This window comes from Dipodomys ordii, unplaced genomic scaffold (assembly GCF_000151885.1).
Source record: "Dipodomys ordii isolate 6190 unplaced genomic scaffold, Dord_2.0 Scaffold58, whole genome shotgun sequence".
NCBI classification, from domain to species: Eukaryota; Metazoa; Chordata; class Mammalia; order Rodentia; family Heteromyidae; genus Dipodomys; species Dipodomys ordii.
This window is the reverse complement of record NW_012267274.1, coordinates 6,889,226-6,907,738: the sequence shown is the minus strand read 5'-3', so window position 1 is coordinate 6,907,738 and position 18,513 is coordinate 6,889,226. Positions and strand designations below refer to the sequence as shown.

General features: G+C 43.9%; 2 protein-coding genes across 2 annotated transcripts in view; one reads left to right on the top strand and one right to left on the bottom strand.

Annotated features, from left to right (window-relative positions):
- LOC105989748 (chromosome unknown open reading frame, human C10orf88) overlaps nucleotides 1-6,078 on the bottom strand; it is a 14,744-nt gene extending 8,666 nt beyond the window's left edge. The window contains exons 1-4 of the mRNA XM_013021925.1: nucleotides 5,661-6,078; nucleotides 4,749-4,949; nucleotides 3,916-3,988; nucleotides 2,280-2,486 (exon numbers count right to left, since the gene is read on the bottom strand). Coding sequence (XP_012877379.1) covers nucleotides 2,280-2,486; nucleotides 3,916-3,988; nucleotides 4,749-4,949; nucleotides 5,661-5,968 — 789 coding nt within the window. The 5' untranslated portion in view covers nucleotides 5,969-6,078. The remainder of the gene's footprint in view (nucleotides 1-2,279; nucleotides 2,487-3,915; nucleotides 3,989-4,748; nucleotides 4,950-5,660) is intronic.
- Nucleotides 6,079-9,110: 3,032 nt separating this feature from the next.
- Pstk (phosphoseryl-tRNA kinase) lies at nucleotides 9,111-18,507 on the top strand. Its single transcript, XM_013021927.1, has 6 exons — nucleotides 9,111-9,331; nucleotides 11,132-11,423; nucleotides 12,192-12,390; nucleotides 15,306-15,381; nucleotides 16,136-16,229; nucleotides 18,249-18,507. Exons 1-6 carry the CDS (start codon nucleotides 9,119-9,121, stop codon nucleotides 18,446-18,448), a joined length of 1,074 nt encoding a protein of 357 aa, XP_012877381.1. The 5' UTR covers nucleotides 9,111-9,118; the 3' UTR covers nucleotides 18,449-18,507.
- Nucleotides 18,508-18,513: the final 6 nt, after the last annotated feature.

The window sequence follows — 18,513 nt, the reverse complement described above, 5'->3', positions numbered from 1 at the left end:
CCAGAGTTCAAGCCCAAGACTGACCAAAAAAAAAAAAAAGAAATTCACCAAAAACAAAACAAACAAGAACACAAAATGCAGTCATGGAAAATGTATAGAGTGCTTCAGAAAATAAGACATGACACGCTCAGTTGTGAGTTGCCGAAGCCCCGGCTGCAGTGTTCACAGTGGGAAGCTGAGCGCCGGCTGCAGGAGAGGCCCTGCACTGCTACATCCAGACAGCAAGCCAGGATACACGCCTGGTCACTCTGGGGAACAGAGTTCCAATGGGAAAAACACTTGTATTATCATTTACACAATAACACCATAAAACTGTAACACAACTCAAAAGTTTACCATCAAATTTCAGTCCCTTCCAAAGTCAAGGTGTTAAGAGATAGAAGTCTGTGAACTAGTTATATTTAATTAATTTATCTCCTCTAATTGTTTCCAAAGCCCTTCAATAGTTTTTCCTTTTTGAAATCTTCTACTAACAGCTATTTTCAAACTATAATTTGCATGAGACTCACCAAGGCATGACTATTTAAAACTATCAATTCCTGAAAGCTAGCTTCTGAACAGCGCCAAGAGAAGCAGCGAGGGATGAAGCCCATCTACAGCTGGCTCATGTGGTTGAAAAGTCAAGGATGGAAATGTAGCTGAGCAGAAGGACCAAGGGAGAAATGACCGAGGTATCCAGTGAAACAGCAGCAGGAAGGAGACTCTTCTGGCTTCTCTCTACTCTGGCTACTCCAGTACTAGTGCTAATACCTGTAAACCCTATTGTGCTTTTAAGTTCTCTATTTGAATTATTTATATTTCCACAGTAATCCTGTGATCTGTATATTTAAAATTCACAAGATGCATTTTAACATGAAAATTCATATTAAAAATAAATTGAACCTTCCCAAACAGACAGAACTAAAAAGTGACAGGACAGGAACTTCAGAATCATTTTTGACATCAAAGCCTTTCTCTTGCTACTTAATCATACATTGTCTTTGGCTTTTCTGGATCCCTACTCCTTTCCCCACATTCTACCAAACATAGCTACTTCCCAAAGGTCTTTCTTCTTAGTTTCTGTCTCTCCTTCTGAAACATTTCCACTGTGAGCCCATCTCTCATACCTGGCAGCCACTTCCAGAGTTTCACTCTACCTCCCCAATCCTATGCTCCCAGATGCAGTTAACTTCCTTCCAAGTAATGTCCTAGTCACAGTTCAAACTCAACATTCCCAAATTAAATTCCTTTTGTTTCCCCCAAGTGATTCTGCCCCCAAACTTAAATTTCACTGTGACTCTCTTTTTCTCCCACAATACTTTTTTTTATTTTATTGTGAAAATACCGTAGAGGGGTTACAATTACATGGGCAAGGTAATAAGTACATTTCTTATTAGCATTGTTGCCTCCTCCTTTGTCACCCTAAAATGTCATAAACAGGTCAACAACATTTATAGATTTAAAATAGCGTCCAAAGTTCTCCATGATCTCAGAGAATCTATTTTAAACTTTGCTAATCTATCTATCTACTCAAGGGAAAAAAAAAAAGAACTCCTAGTCACTTCCTAGTTATATTATTTCTTCTAGTACAGAAGATTCCATCCATGACATATCTCTAGAACAGTCACCCTTCCTGTGAATTTGCCCAACCCCATCTTTCTTAATGGCTTGGATAAAATGTCACTTATAAAATGCCTTTTTAAATCTACCCATCATTCCCAACTTATGTGATTTAAACTGTTTAATGCAGTATAGACAGGCTATAGACTGGCTGACCATCTCTGAGCCTTCAAACTAGTGCCCTGCTCACCGAGAAGGTGGTTAAAACTTGTGGACTTGCAGAATGAGTAAGTTAATAAACTCATTAAAAAAAAAAGTGAGGATCCAAGCTGGGCGCTAGTGGCTCATACCTGAAATCCTAGCTACTCAGGAGGTTGAGATCTGAGGATCACAGTTCAAAGCCAGCCTGGGCAGGAAATTCCGTGCAACTCTTATCTCCAATAAACCACCAGAAAACCAGAAGTGGCGCTATAGCTCAAGTGGTAGAGTGCTAGTCTTGAGCTAAAGAGCTGAGGGACAGCGAGTGCTCAGGCCCAGAGTTCAACCCCCACTACCGACCAAAAAGAAAAAGTAAGGATCTGCAGTCAAAAAGCATTCTGTTGGTGGGAAGTCTGCAAAATGTGATTTTTGCAAAACTGAAATAAGATAATCACAGAAATTTTGTTAAATATACTGCTAAATACTAAAGAACATTTATTGAAACTTCAGTGCTATCTGGAAATGAATTCATTTCTGCTTACCTGCTGCTGAAACCTAACCATATTCATCAGTTGCTGAGCTCCAGGTGATAACTTTGATCCCATGGACTCCATTATGGTTTGGATATTGTCGAGGTCTATCCTTGATCCTAAAGTGTGAGTGCTTCGTGATGAATTTGATGATACTGGTCTCATTTGTACCACAACTTTACTGAGGAACACACACTGCTTTTCACCAAAGGACAGTAACTATTACAAAACAAGAAAGTTCCAGGAAACAATACTAAAATTAGTTATCACTTAAGATCACATTTTGGCATTACCAAAGCAAGAGTAGAGTATTCAAGAATCTAAAAATTAAAGCCGAGCGTCAGTGGCTCACACCTGTAATCCTAGCTACTCAGGAGGCTGTCATCTCAGGATCTCGGCTCAAAGCCAGCCCAGGCAGGAAAGTCCGTGAGACTCTTATCTCAAATAAACAACTAGAAAACTGCAAGTGGTGCTGTGGCAAAAGTGGTAGAGCGCTTGCCTTGAGCTAAAGAGCGCAGGGACAGTGCCCAAGCCCAGAGTTCAAGCCCCACGACCAACCAAAAAAAAAAAACTAAAAATTAAACTTCAAGAACTGGAGGTATGGCTCAAGTGATAAGATTACCAGCTTTGAGCAAAAAAGCCAAGCAACAGGGCAAGGCTGTGAGTTCAAGCCCAAGTACTGGCACACACAAAAAAAAATGAAAGACTTAAAGTAAAAATTAATATCAAATGTATTTTAAGGTTGTCTTAAGAGTTGGAAAAAATTCCAATGCATCATGAGGCTTAAACCAACAAAATAAATAGCTTTCAAACTATAAGCTAGGTGCCAGTGTTTCATGTTTGTAATCTTAGCTATTCAGGAGGCTGAGATCTGAGGAGCATGATTCAAACCCAGCCCGAGCAGTTAAGTCCCCGTGAGACTCATCTCCAATTAACCACTCAAAAACCAAAAATGGTGCTATGGCCCAAGTGGTATAGCGCTAACCTTGAGCCCAAAGAGGCTCAGGGACAGCACCCAGGCACTGAGTTCAAGCCCCACAACCAACAAAACAACAACAAAAATATGACATAAAATTAAATAGGGAATTAAAGTTTTACTCATATAATTTAAGATGAGCCATATCTGTAGACTTTAACATACTCCAATCTTTTATAACGTAATTGAAAATAATAATGCTGTCCACTTGTCCATACTACATTTACTGAAACTCTAAACATAATCCAGTCTTTCGGATGTTGTATGGGACTGTCAGATAAACTAATTTAGCTGGCTGATTTACATACAAAGAAGGTAAATTTAGGGGTGACTTTCTAACTTGTTAAAGGAAACAGTGAATAAAAGTCAAGTTTGGAACAAGGCTCTTCTGTCTTCTATGACAGTAATTTTTGTTTCTTTGATATTACTATTTTGTGTGTGTGTGTGTTACAGGGTGAGGCTGGAACACAGGATATCAAGTGTACATGTCAGTGTTCTACCTCTAAGCTATTTCCCTAGCCCTCTAATGGTCATAGTTCACACATCTACTAAGCATTTCTGAACTAAAACTGGGAACCAGTTTAACTGTACTGTCAAACCAACAGAAAAGAATGTATTGAACAAAAACAATTTAAAATTTAAATGAATTTAAAGATTTGGTTAATGACTTACCTTTATTTTACAAGAATGTGTGGAAGATTCCAATTTTAAATACTTTTTGTACAAAATAATCTTTTCATGTTCACTAAAAACAAAAAAGAATTTCTCTTTACTTTCAACCATTGTCACTTTTAGTATTTACATTTAAAAATAAGTTTTTCCAGGACAACACTTTAATTCTGAAATTCCTCTTTCCTAGTCAAGCAGGGAGTATTGGGGTCCTTACTCCATCTACTTACATATTACTATATACACTTATTAGCCACACTAGGATTGAATGAGAAAGCATATGTAGTGATGTTGCACAAAGCCTATTTTAAAGCTCAATAGGCATGGTTATTATTTCCAACATACAAGGACATAAAAGTGTATATTTTAAGTTATACTAAGGAAAGACTGAGGAGGAATCTTTCAATGAGGCCAATAAGAAAATAGCAAATAGTAAGCTTTATAACAGGCTAACAAGTAGGTTTATACAGGTAAGTCTTAGATTCCTACACCATTTATAATGTTTCCTAAAAGTTGTTCAATATTTCAGACTAATGTTCAGAAGACAGACCACTATAAGTTAAAGAAGACAAGAAACACTTTTCCCCATCTTCCTTCGAATTAAAGTCCTCCCAACGATTACCAATTCACTTCCAACATCCTTTAAAAACAAAAACAAAACAACAATGAAAAACAAGGCTGATCTAGACTGTAAGAGGCCTAAGGGTCTACATTTTATGCTTACTGGCATGTGTTTAATTTTCTGCCCCTGATGTCTGTCACTGATGTCAGATACTCAAGTATTGCAAGGCTGAAGAAAAAAGCTGAGAACATTTTGGCTCGGATAAGTCACAAACCTGTTATCCAGGACAGTGCAGATATTCTTGCCCCTACTGGTTCCACAGTACTCTTCTCCTAAGTATACTTCCATATTCCTTGCTGAACTTACAATGCCAACAGAAAGGACTTCTTCACCTCCATGAGGGTCACAATTCAGGTAAAGGAAGCAGGGGTGTTCACTTTGGGGGCTGCTGCTCTTCAAACTCACCAGATCCTGGCTGAGAAGGAAAATGATTAGGAAACATTACACATCTTTTTTTCTTTTCTGAGCAGTATTCATAACCCACTCTGTAAATGAGAGGTAAAACAGACAAGGCACATACACCGCACTCTTAAAAAAAGAAAAGAAAAAAGTTTTTATTATTACAAAAGCAATCTTCTAATTTGGTCATTTGTATAATTTTTTTCCTCTAACCACCTCAAGCACCTTCCTAATCGTTACACACAGATGCTCAAAAGAGAACTCAGAAGGCTCCGGATATTAATGCAGTCCTTCTGTTTTCCTGGATATGGACATTCCACTAAAACCTGCGATTTAATTGTTAACTAAATACATTTACTGGTCAGTTACTGTGTGCACACGCCGTTTTCTAAGTAAAATCGACGTGGTCCTCCGTGGCTGGGCTTTATTTGCAGAGGAGAGGGTTTTGTTCATTCTGGTGAAGTAGCCCAGACAAATTCTGACCGACACAGGGGGATCCTTAGAACCCGGCTTCCCGGCTGCGGTCGCCCTGCAGCCTACCCCATCTCCCTCCCGCTGCCGGTCCGGCTGGGCCCCGGGCCGTGCGGCCCCCGGGGCTCTCCCCACTTGGCGGCCCCGGCTCCGCTCGCGGCCCCGATCCTCCCCCCGCCCCGCCTTCACGGGTCCCCAGACGCGTGGTTATCGCCGATCAAGGGCCGCAACCCCCGTCCCCGCGGGCCCCGCGCACCCCGGAGCAGGCGGCGCCAGCAGCTCCTCCCAGTCCAGGTCCGAGGCGCCGACACCAGCCCGGGTGAGAAGGCTCGGCGCCGGCGCCCCGCTTTCTGCATCCCAGGAGGAGGTCAGCGTCGGGTCGCCGAGCAGCGCCGAGTCCTCGGTGCCGGTCTCCATCGCGCCTCCAGCCCAAGCCAATCGCGGAACCTCTCTTCCTGGGCCTGAGTTTCGGTCCGTGCAGAGTGGACGTGAGGACGCACAACGACTTCCGGCTGCTTCCAGTTTCAACTCCAGAGCGGAGACCCGGCGGGCGGATACGCGCATGCGCCGCCGCCGGATTCAGCGTCTGGGTTCCAAGTCTGCAGTGGCAGGGGCTCGGGGCGGACGCACGCGCGGACGGCCGTTCACCTGCCTCGGAGCCGGGCGCAGGCGCGGTGCGTCGCGCGCGCGCCGGGGACGGTTTCTGGCCGTTGGCGCTGGCGGAGGCGCTGATGAGGCGGACGACGGGTGCTGAGTACACGGGGCGGGGTGGGCGCCGCGGGGCGCCGGGGTGGCCGGGTAGGGACGGTCTCCTTGTCCCACGCGACTGCGGGACCCCCTCCTGACCGGGTGACCCGGAAGTGGGTGCTGGATCCTTCCAGCTTCCGGTGTGCGGTGTGTGAGCGGCGGTCGCGAGGCTGACGGTGGCGGCCGTGGGCTCGGGCTGTGGTTTCACTGCCCGTCCTCCCTCCGCCCTCGGTGCCGAGGTGGAGGCGGAGCTGGCCCGCGGCCGCGGGACCCCGGGGCCATCTCGCTCCCTGGGGGACTGGCCCGGGGCTGCGGCCCGACTGAGGCCGCGCTGCCTCGGGAGGGAACCTGCGCCGCCGGGGTCGGGTGGGCACCGCCGGCGACCGGAGGGGTCGACACTGCGCCTGCGCCGGGACTTCTGCGCTCCGGCGCCATCCGAGAATGCGAGAAAAGCCGCCTCGAGTGTCGTTTGAAATAGATTCTAAACAGACCTGAAGACGACCTTGGAGCGTTGGATTAGGGAAACCGTGGAAGCGCGTGGAACTTGCGGCTAGCTTTCTAGATACGGCCCAGAATAGAAAGCTGAGTCGGGGCCTCACAGCCCCACCTCTGCGCCTCTTCCTAGAGAGGCTTCTGTGCCTAGTGTCAACGTCTTTTAAAAAGGAAAAGGACATTTATAGAAAAGTGAAATGTCGACTTCGCAGTCTTATAATCTCTAGATAATGACTTTTGCTCGCCTATAGTCTGGTTTTGTCTCGGAACTTTATTGTGTCCATCACCTAGTACCAATTCCTGTTGAATGCTCTATTCACTTAATGTTTTCATTCAAGTTTATCTTCCATCTAAAAAGAAGCTAACAAAATAACTTTCTTCCTTGTGTTTACCTTGTTGAAAGGGGAAAAAATGATACATATTTTCTTATATAGGTAATCAGAATGTATGATGGGGGAATTTATCAAGATTTGAAGATAGACTATCATCCTAGCTATTTAGAAGGCTAAGATTAAGAGGATCTCATTTCTAGACCAGACCAGGTGTACATTGAGACCCTCTTCTCAATATTTGGGCAAACATACTGAGTGCATGCCTGTCATCATAGTTACATAGGAGGCTTAAGTCAGGCGGATTACAGGATTGGCCAGCCCTTAGTCTCAACGGAAGAATCTAGGCATTGTGGAGCTTGCCTGTCATCAAGCTATGAGCTATGAAAGGAATCATAAAGTAATGATACTGTGACCCATGCACAAGGGGCAGGAAGAAAAACCGTATCTAAAAAATAACCAAGAATTCCAGCCTTCAGTAAAAGGGCTGGAGCTGGCTACCAGGGGTTCCCACCAGTTATGCTAGCTACTCTGGAGGTTGAGATCTGAGGATCATATTTCAAAGCTAGCTGAGACTCTTATCTCCACCGTAAGCTGAAAGGCCAGAAGTGGAGCTGTTATTCAAGATGTACATAGCCTGCTTTGAGCAAAAAAAGCTCAGGTACAATGCCCAACTTCCCCTTCACCTCCTCAAAAATGGGCTGGAAACATAGCTAATGGTAGAACACCTGGCTAGCAAGCATGACCCGACTTCAAACCCGTCATTACCAAAAACAAGAAGGAAGCAACCAAAGGTCTAATATAGAACCTAGAAATATTGGTGTTGGGGCTGAGAATGTGATTTAGTGGTAGAGTGCCTAGCATGCATGAGGCCCTGGGTTCAGTTCCTCAGTACCACATTAAAAAATATTTTTTAAAAAAGAAAGTGTTTGGTTGTAAAATTGTGCTAAGTTATTTCAGTTCTGTATTTCCTCCTTTCTGTGGGTAACTTTCACCTAGGGCCTTGCATCTGCTAGGCAAACACTACCACTTGAGCCAATGCCTCAGACCTTTGTTCTCTTAGTTTTGGGGATAGTATCTCACTTTTCCCAAACTGGCCTCAAACTCATGATGTCCTAAGTGGTTGGGTCTGTGGGCCTGTGTCACACACTACCTTTTTTCTTGATTTTTTTTTTTAATCTTGGTTGAATCCACAAATGCAAATCCATCGATAGCAATGGAGGACAACAGTATGTAATACTGTCAATATACCACATCTCAGTGGTGGTCTTTCCAACTTGATCTATAGATTCAGTATAATCACAAGTCCCATCAAGTTTTTCTGTGAATACCAACAATATAAAGTTTATGTGGAAAAGGCTAATGACCTAGAAGAGCTAAGACAGTTTCAAAAAAAGTTGGAGGACTGACACTGGGAAATCAAGACTTAACCGTAAAGCTACAGTAATCAAGACTGGGATTGAGGAAAGAGCAGCAGATCGATGAATAAATGAGCCCAAAATTAAGCCTACATGAATGTAATCAATTGATCTTTGGGAAAGGAGCAAAGACGATAAAACAAAAAAAATCAACAACTAAACACCCACATACAGAAATAAAACAGACCAGGCAAAGTGGCTGACAGTTTTAATTTCGGGTACTCTGAAGGCGGAGATTGGAAGGGTCAGACTTAAAGGCCGGCCTTGAGTTAGTAAGACCCATCTCGGGTAATAAGCTGGGGGTAGTGATATCAGCTATTTGGAAGGCTAAGGTAGAAAGACACGGTTTGAGTCCACCATGGAGAAAATATGAGCTCTTACCTAGAACGTAACGCAACAACTACTAGGCATATGGTTCGAGTGGTAGAGAACCTCCCAGCAGGTGAAGCGCCCGGAGTCCAAACCTTGGTATTTAAAAAGATACCAGCAAGGGTGTGGTGTAGAACCCTGAACGCCCAGCTCTCTCATGAGGCCGGGGCAGGAAGATCTCGAGTCCAGCGCCATCCTGCACTGTAGACCCTTTCTCAAAACACGCGAAAGCTAAACAAAGCCAGTCAAGAGCACCGGGTCTGGACCCGCAGCTTCGCTTTTCCTCCTCTATGCCGCCAGAGGGCGCAGCAATACCTCAGGTATGCATATGCGCATGCGCGCGCGCCTGCCGCCGCGCTATGACGGCCGCGGAGGCCCGGGGAACGGACCGCGAGGGGCCGTGCACGCCGGGGCTCTGCGTCCTCTGCGGCCTGCCGGCGGCGGGAAAGTCGACTTTCGCGCGGGCGCTGGCCCGCCAGCTGCGGCAGGAGCGGGGCTGGGCGGTGGGCGTCCTCTCCTACGACGACGTCCTGCCCGAGGCGCCCCAGGACGGGACGGGCGCGCGGCCGCCGGTCAGCACCAGGCGGGGCGGGGCGGGCTGGGGTCGCGGGGCCCGCCGGGCCTGGCTGCGGGAGTTGGGGCCTGGGCTGGGCAGTGCCTGGAAATGCAGGCCAGACCGCGGAGGACGGACGGGAGGACGGGGAGCTGGCTCCCGGGAAGGCTCGGTGCACCGCCGTGGAGTGGTGCGTTTGTGGGTGCGCTGCACAGTCTGCGCGGGCGCGGGGGTGGGGGGGTCGTTTTTTATTTGAAACCAGGTCTGTTTCCCAGGTTCGACTTCAACTCCTGGTTTAGGCCGGGCGCCGGTGGCTCACGCCTGTAATCCTTGCTACTCCAGAGGCTGAGATCTGAGGATCACAGTTCAAAGCCAGCCTGGGCAGGAAAGTCCTTGAGACTTATCTCCAATAAACCACTCGGAAACCGGAAGTGGCGCTGTGGCTCAAACGGTGGAGTGCTCGCCTTGAGCTGAAGAGCTGAGGGACAGCGCCCAGGCCGAGTTCAAGCCCAAAAATAAAGATCGGCTGAGCCTTTCTGGCAGCTGAGATTACAGGTGTCTCAGGGCAGTTAAGCTGAATTCGGTGGAGGCAAAGCGGAAATCCCCCTCCTAGTCAGATAAACGCCAGTTAATCTCTTGGCAAATTCCTCCTCAAGCAGTAAAAAGATCGCTAAAAGATTCTGCCATAGCCAATTTATTGGTCAGTGCCTGAGTGTGGATGAATTCACGCATATGCAAATCAAATATGGTGAGACTGAGTGTACATGCACCGATGCAGTGTTTAGCGTGTGGAAAAATTCTGGACCTTTTCGTTCTTGGTTAACTGTGAGGTAGATACATCAGGGTGGCACAGGATTTACTTGAATGATATTTTTACCAGTGTGGAGAAAGCTGAAAGTTGTCACTTGCTATATTTTGTATTTATCCCTCGCTTTTTTTATTAACGTATGCTTTTCACTCTTTCTCTAGAGGCATGGGGATCAGTTGGCTACCATAATTAGAAAATCTCACCTTTTATGGAGGGATACCTATTTGCTTTTTAGGATGTACAGGTGATGTTTTGTATGTAGTGTGATCTTAGTAAGGCTTGGACAGGCAGGAGAGAGATCTGTCTCCTGTCCTTGTATTTTCCTTCTACTATTCTTTGCAGCCCATAACCAATGTAAGATTGCTTGTGTTCTCAAGCCACTTACTTTCTTCCCCACAGTTGGCTTCCTTTATCCTTCCCAATCCTGCCTTGACCCAGGGAACTTTCATTGACTTACCTTGCTGTGTACTGCCTTTTGGCAATTCAGGTTCAAACCAGCACCATTTTATCTTAGCTTGGTTGTTTTAATTCAGCAAGATATTGACCTTGGCTCCCCTTTTTCTTACACAGCAGTTAGCTCTCTTTATTTCCCCAGTTGTTCATTCATGTAATAAGACATTTATGAAGCACCTGTTAGGTGCTAAGCACTTAGCTGGAGGCTAGGTATACAGTGAACTGGTGACCTGGCAGGGAGATAAGAGAGCACACAGGCCTCAAAACCTTAGTCCTGCTGGAGTGGAGACAGACTATGTATAGAGTGGGGTGTCTTGATAGGAAAGGGAAGGGCTGAATTCTCTTCTGCATGTTGAGTCAGAAAGGTTCCACATAGCACTGGGAGCTTTGGATAAAAATTTTCCAGGCAGAAGGCAAAGGATATATGAAGACAAGAAACCAGGACAAACAAGGTGTCTATGGATAACGGCATAGAGGGCAGGGTGCAAGTGAACTCAGATAAAACCACCCTTACTAGACATAGTCTAATGTAAGATCCTATTCTTCCATTTTTTGTAGCCATCTCAATGGAAGACACTTCGACAGGAACTGTTGAAGTATCTGGAATGCTTCTTGATAGTTGTCACTAATGGAGGTCAAATGTCTGCCCCAGCTAACATTGCTGAAGCCATGTGGGAAGATTTCATAACCTGCTTAAAGGATCAAGATTTGGTAATTCCAGTAGTATCTGAGGCCCAGTCTTGCTACGTCTTGGCAAAAACTGTCATTTCCAGACCTTTGCTTTTGGTTTTAGATGACAACTTTTATTATCAAAGTATGAGATATGAAGTCTACCAACTGGCTCGAAAATGTAATTGAAATATTTTCTTCCTTGTGCATGATTAGATTTATTCATATTTTTAAAATTACTATTGTCAGCCGGGTGCCGGTGGCTCACACCTGTAATCCTAGCTACTTAGGAGGCTGAGATCTGAGGATTCCGGTTCAAAGCCAGCCTGGGCAGAAAAGTCCATGAAACTCTTATCTTCAATAAACCACCAGAAAACCAGAAGTGGCGCTGTGCCTCACGTGGTTGGGCACTAGCCTTGAGCTGAAGAGCTGAGGGACAGTGCCCAGGCCCAGAGTTCAAGCCCCACGACCAACAGAAGAAAAAAAAAATTACTGTCATGCCAGGTGTCTGGCTCATGCCTGGAATCTTAGCTACTCAGAAGGCTGAAATCTGAGGAGGGTGGTTCGAAGCAAGTTCAAGAGCAGGAAAGACTGTGATGCTTTTATCACCAATTAACTCCCCCCCCCAAAAAAAAAAAATTCCAGAAGAGGAGCTGTGACTCAAGTGATGGAGCACTAGCTTTGAGCAAAAAAGCTCAGGGACAGTGCCCTGGCTGGGAGTACAAGTCCCAGGACTGGCACACTGGCATACACACACACAATCACTATTGTCTTTAGAGAGAGTTTGTTGCATTTAGGAAGTCTATGGATTTAATATTAAAGGTTAGATATTCAATATTACAAGTGGAATTTGTCCTGCTGCAAAAGGGATGATTTATCTTATCTGATATACATGTATGTATATATGTATGTATCTGTTTCACATTTGGTCATTTAAAACTGTTTTCAGATTCATTAGGCTTTTGCCAGCTCTATTTAGATTGTCCTTTGGAGACCTGTTTGCAGAGAAATTGCCAGAGACCGAGGGCAGTGCCTAACGAGACCATCCACCTGATGGGAAAAAAGATAGAAAAACCTAACCCTGGGAAAAATGCTTGGGAACACAACAGCTTCACAATTCAGAGTCCAGCATGTTCTATGGAGGCCAGGTATCCTACTCAAAGCACCCTACCAACTCAAACCATTCTTCCCTGGTGATTGTGTGTGTTAGGCACACTGAATAAATGATCAACCATGGTGGCTTAGCTGATCCACACCCAGACCCCATAGTGTTGTATAGAAGAGCAAACTGAATTCCAAAAGATCACTTTGTCCAGAGTCAGTGAACCTGTAACTGCTGGGTTCTGAACCCACGTTTGTTTGTACAGTAACTATCAAGAATGTAACTTCTCCATGAGGTCCCAGGCAAATGATAAATAGAATACATCTTTGATACTCTTGCCAAGGTACAACAGTCTAAATAGAGTGCCTGGTGGTTTCTTTTTTTTTTTTTTTGTCAGTCGTGGGGCCTGAACTCTGGACCTGGGCCCTGTCCCTCAGCTCTTCAGCTCAAGACTAGCGCTCTATCACTTGAGCCACAGTGCTACTTCCCGCCTTTTCTGCTTATGTGGTGCTGAGGAATCGAACCCAGGGCCTCATGCATGCAAGGCAAGCACTTTACCATTGAGCCACCTTCCCAGCCCCCCCCTGGTGGTTTTCTTACAGAAAGAAATCTCTGGGCTGCAGGTATAGCTCAGTGGTAGGGCACTTGCTGAGCCTGTGTAAGGCCTTGGGTTCAAGATCTAGCCTAGCAAAAATAACGTTCCTAAGAATTGATGCTGGATCATGATTTGCTTTAGAACTGTAGTAGTAACTTTGCTAATAGACATATGTGAGATTCACAGGTTCTGGGGTCTGATGCTCCATTCACCACAGTTGTACAGCAACACATTTCTAAAAGAAATTTCATTAATGATGGAAATGTCCATTTGCCTCATCAGTATGGTAGCAGCACTTAAATGTATCTGATGTAGGACTGGGAAGGTGGCTTAATGGTAGAGTGTTTGCCTAGCATGCATGAAGCCCTGAGTTCCATCCTCAGTACCACGTACCTAAAAAAAAGCCAGAAGTCACGCTGTGGCTCAAGTGGTAGAGTGCTAGTCTCAAGGAAAAGAAGCTCAGGGACAGTGGCCAGGCCCTGAATTCAAGTCCCAGGAGTGGCAAAAAAAAAATAATAATAATAATTGCTTGAGGTTGGGAAAGTGGCTCAGTGGTAGAGTTCTTGCCGTGCATGCATGAGGCACTGGATTTGATTCTTCAGCACCACATAGCCAAAAGTGGCACTGTGGCTCAAGTGGTAGAGTGCTAGTCTTTCGCTAAATAGCTGAGGGACAACACCTAGAGTTCAGGCCCCATGACTCACACACACACACACACACACACACAAATGTTTCTGATGCAAATGAATACAGGAATGTTGGTTAGAAGTTATATGGTCTTGGATAGACAGTTCTCAAAGTATGTTGTCCACATTTTCCCAGTTTTTAAAAGCTGGTGTTTAAAAGCTCATTCCTCAAAATTTTTAGTTGTCAGGTCACTTTTTTTAAATATAAAATTTTATAAAATTAACATACCCCAAACAAAAATTGTGTATAAGTGACTGTAAAGTTCATCAAAATAAGTTGTTACGGTTGCCATTTTGTGGTAATATCTTGACAAACTTCATATGAGCATATAATGAGTTGGCTGCTACACTTTTGTGGGATAGTTCAGGCTGTGTCCTTTGGAGTGAACAGTGGGTTAGGTTTCTGGATGTCCTGCGAGAGTGACCCGAGTGAGATGCAAAGCATGTCTCTGTCATGCCGTAATCTGCAGTGTGGTTCTGGGTCTTAAAAACCTGTCGCCTATGCTTATACCCAAATAGTCATGAGGTAACTGAAGGGGTGGAGGTTGAAAAGCGATCTTTTCCAGGCTTCTCTGAAGTACTAATAGCAGCAGGCGCCACCGAGCGCGCGCGCGCGCGCGCACGCGCACGCGCACGCGCACACACACACACACTCAGTAAGAGGGGTGTTTTAGAACACCTGCTATATATATATACCTCATCCAAACTTCACAACTCCTTAAGGGGAGAAACCACTAAGGCCCAGGGAAGGGAAGTGATAGCCCAGGTAGAAAGCTAAGGGGCCTGATGGGGTCTCACTCCAAAACCTGGGCTCTTCCCATTGACAGAGAAGACTATGTATTGAGCTCAGACTTCAAACTGTTAAGTTCTACTCCCTGTGCTCTGATTAAAATCCAACTCCTGACCATGACTTCCATGTCTTGATAACTCCTACTAGTTCTTCAGTATCACATCCTGCCGTTCTCCTGCCCTCTTGCTACTAACAAACCAACTGGCTTTCTCTCTTCCATGAGCATAAGGCACTTGTTCTTGGCTTTGTGCCTGCTGTTTCCTCTGCCCTCCTTATATCCTTCAGCTGACTGCCTGGCCATCTAAGGGATGTCAGCTGGGTTCTCCAGTCACTCATAAGAATGAGTGCTTGGTTTACTGTCACTCATCCTTACCATACACAAAATTGGTTTTTGCTCAGTTCATTTACCTGTCTCTCACCATTACATTATCCATTTGGAAGTGTAAGGATCATGTAATATTTCCCAGATTAGCGCAGTTTAACATAGGTAGTTGTACAGTATTTTTCATATAAAATGGTCAGTAGTTATTAAATGAATGGATTTTACCTCTGACCAGTGAAGAACATTGCTAATCCTTATCCAGAAGATAAGCAGAAACCAGACTTTCTGGAATGCTTCAGAAACATTGCATCTTTCTTTGGGTATTAAGATAGGACTTTTATGGACTACAGTCCAGAATTTAATAGGGAAGGTATTAACTTCAAAGCTTAATAATGTATGAGTATTTTGTAAAGGGGTGGGGGCTAGTGTGGCTGCATTTACAAATGAAAGGTATTTTGTTTAAGGATTTGTGTTTGGTGTAACACAAGATCCTTTAGTATTAATACAAGTTTTTCAAAAACACGTTTGATAAAAGAACTTACTGTATTTTATCCCACTTTCTCCATAGCCTTGAGGTGACTGATGTATTGCTTACTGCTTTGGAAAATCCAGTAAAACACATTGAAGACAATGTGGAACAAAAGGTCAGTCTTCCAGTACAGACTGGAGCCAATAAGAAGGAATAACTTGGATGGGCTTTTGAACGTTTAGTGAGTTAACTTAGTGAGTAGATTGAACGGTTAGTACTAGTGAGTAAAAATGCTTCATCACTGGCTTGGCATCTCACTAGCCTTTAGTTTCTGGTCTCCACTTGCAGCCGGTGCTGGCAGCCTGTGCTTGTGCTGGTGACCAAAACCTCCAGTTGAATGATTAGGAACACTGGCAACTGTTGATGTTTCCTTGGGAGCATGCAGTATACTAAGATGGGAACATTTACACTACAGAAATAAGCCAATGCTCCACATAGGTTTGGACAAGTTTTTCTTTCCTGAAAAGCCAGTTATTAGATATTCTCCAGGATACTGCCAGGGACCACAGTTCATTACCAGATGTAACTTTTATTATCCCTTCAATGAGTCTGCTACATTCTTTTTGTTGTTGTTGGTGGTGGTGGTGGAGCTTGAACTCTGGCCCTGGGCGATGTCCGTCAGCTCTTCACCTCAAGGCGAGTGCTCTACCACTTGAACCACAGCACCACTTCCAGTTTTCTGGTGGTTTACTGGAGATAAGAGTCTCAGACTTTCCTGCAGGGGCTGACTCTGAACTGGGATCCTCAGATCTCAGCCTCCTGAGTAGCTAGGATTATAGGCGTGAGCCACCGATGCCTGGCTGAGTCCCCTATATTCTAATCATTTCTTGTATGAAACTGTTCCAATAACAAAAGTTTTTATCCCACAGGAAACAGACAGAATAATTTGTTCTGCTAACATTCTTCATAAAGTGGATCAGGCACTCCGAAGAACTGTCTCTCAGACCATGAAGGAAGCAAAAGGTATGTTGAATTGTTAGGCACTGTTTAGTTACTGTGATGACTCTCCTTCACACTCAGGTAGTTTATCAGCTCCCAAAGCTTTTGTCATGTTTCCAAATTTACAGTTCTGTTACATGTAGCTTCAATTCAAATTCTGCCCCTAGAATGAGGGTGTTCATCCATTTATCCTCCTAATTAGTTTACCAACTGGCTACTTTTTATTAGGCCTTTTCTAAATACTGGGAAATCAATAGGAAGCAGAACATTTTACCAAAAAAAAAAAGAAGACAAGAAAGTAATTATATGAATACGAGTGTTCTGAAGCAGTAGGGTAAGGCTTGTAGAGTGGTAATGGTAACAGGAAGGCTTCTCAGAGATGTTTAAACAGATGTGAAGGATGGACAGAACAAGCACATATCTCAAAGCCCACTCCAGACAGCAGACACATAATGAGCAAAAATACCAGAGGAAAAAGTGTTTGAAATATTTTGGGACAGAAGAGCGTCTACATACATGATCAGCATAGAGTTTGCACAAGGTTAATGTATTATAAATCTGAATTTTACAGATAAAATGTGTGGCAGTTAATAATTGTATAAAAAGAACTTTAATGTTAAGTTTTGATTTGTGAATCAAACAATACCTAACATTTACTTCTATATGCTAAGTACTTTATGGTTTATGATCTTTTCAATCTTGTAAGGTGGACATACTTTACAAATAGTGTCTTATATATACAAAATCTGTTTACAGCAGCATTATTACTAATAACCAAAAGGTCACTAGACATGTCCATACACTAAAATATTATTCAGTAAAGTAAAATTTATATAGGATACAATGTGGAGAAGCTTAGATATAGCCAGGTGCCAGTGGTTCAGGAGGTTGAGACCTGAGGATCAAGGTTCAAAGCCAGCCTGGGCAGAAAAGTTCATGAGACTCTTATCTCCAGTGAACCACCAGAAAACTGGAAGTGGAGCTATAGCTCAAAGTGCTAGAGCACTAGCCTTGAGCAAAAGTGCTCAGCAACAGCACCCAGGCCGAGTTTAAGCTCCATGATCAAAAAAAAAGACATGTATATACATACACATGTATACATGCACGCACGCACACACACACACAACATCACAAAACACAATATAGTATATGACTCCAGTCATGTGAAATGACCAGAGCAGGGAAATCCTGAGATAAAGTGGGTTAGAGAGGGCTGGGAAGGTGGCTCAGTGGTAGAGCACTTGCCTTGCATGCATGAGGCCCTGGGTTTGATTCCTCAGCACCACATAAGCAAAAAGAAAAAAGCTGGAGGTGGTGCTGTGGCTCAAGTGATAGAGCACTCGCCTTGAGCTGAAGAGCTGAGGGACAGCGCCCAGGCCCAGAGTTCAGGCCCCACTACCGGACCCGCCCCCCCAAAACAAAAAAAAAGTGGATTAGAGATTGCTTACAGGTTATAAGAAAAGATAAGATGGTGGTTAAAGGGTGACAGCCAAAGGGATTTGGGGTTATAAAAATATTCTAAAATTGACTGGGAATGGTTCCATGTGAATATTCTAACTTCCACTGTATTGAAGTTTAAGTGGATAAATTTATGGCAAATATATCTCAATAAACTAACAAAATCTCAGATTCTCAGTACCACCACATTGGTTTCTGTACTGAACAGAGCTGATGGAACATTCCATCATTGTAGAAATGTTCAACTGAAAACTCTTCAAGGTATTAGAAGTTCCAAACCTAAAATGTCATTTCTTATTTCTGCTTTTATCCCTATGGAGGCTATCCTTTTGAGTTGGCTATCTTTGCTCTTGTTAACCAAAAATAATCCTCATTTGTCTTTTTCTGCTCATATATTTCACAGTAAGTTATTTACATTCTCTGAATTGTTTCACACGACTTTTCTGGATCACATCAATGTGACCTTTTGTCTGTAACTTATTATAATGAAACCATGATGATTCATACCTGGTTTATCTCATGTAAACAAATTAACTTCTTTGACAGTCCAGATTTAATAATTTGAGACTTATGTTTCTATTTTAGATGAGCAAATACTTCCTAACAACTTGAAGCTTTTAGCAGAAGATCTCAACAAGCTCAAAGCAGGATTTTTGGAAGACCTAAGACAAGGAAACAAAAAACACCTGTGCTTCCCACAAACCACTGACATATCAGATGTCATTTCTTCTTTTTGTAATGAGAAAGACAATATCATGCAAAAGTATTTTTCAAAGCAACATTAAAATTTCTGAATTTCCAGTAAAATATCTGATTTGGCTTAAGTTTTTGCAAAAAAAAAAAAGTTTAG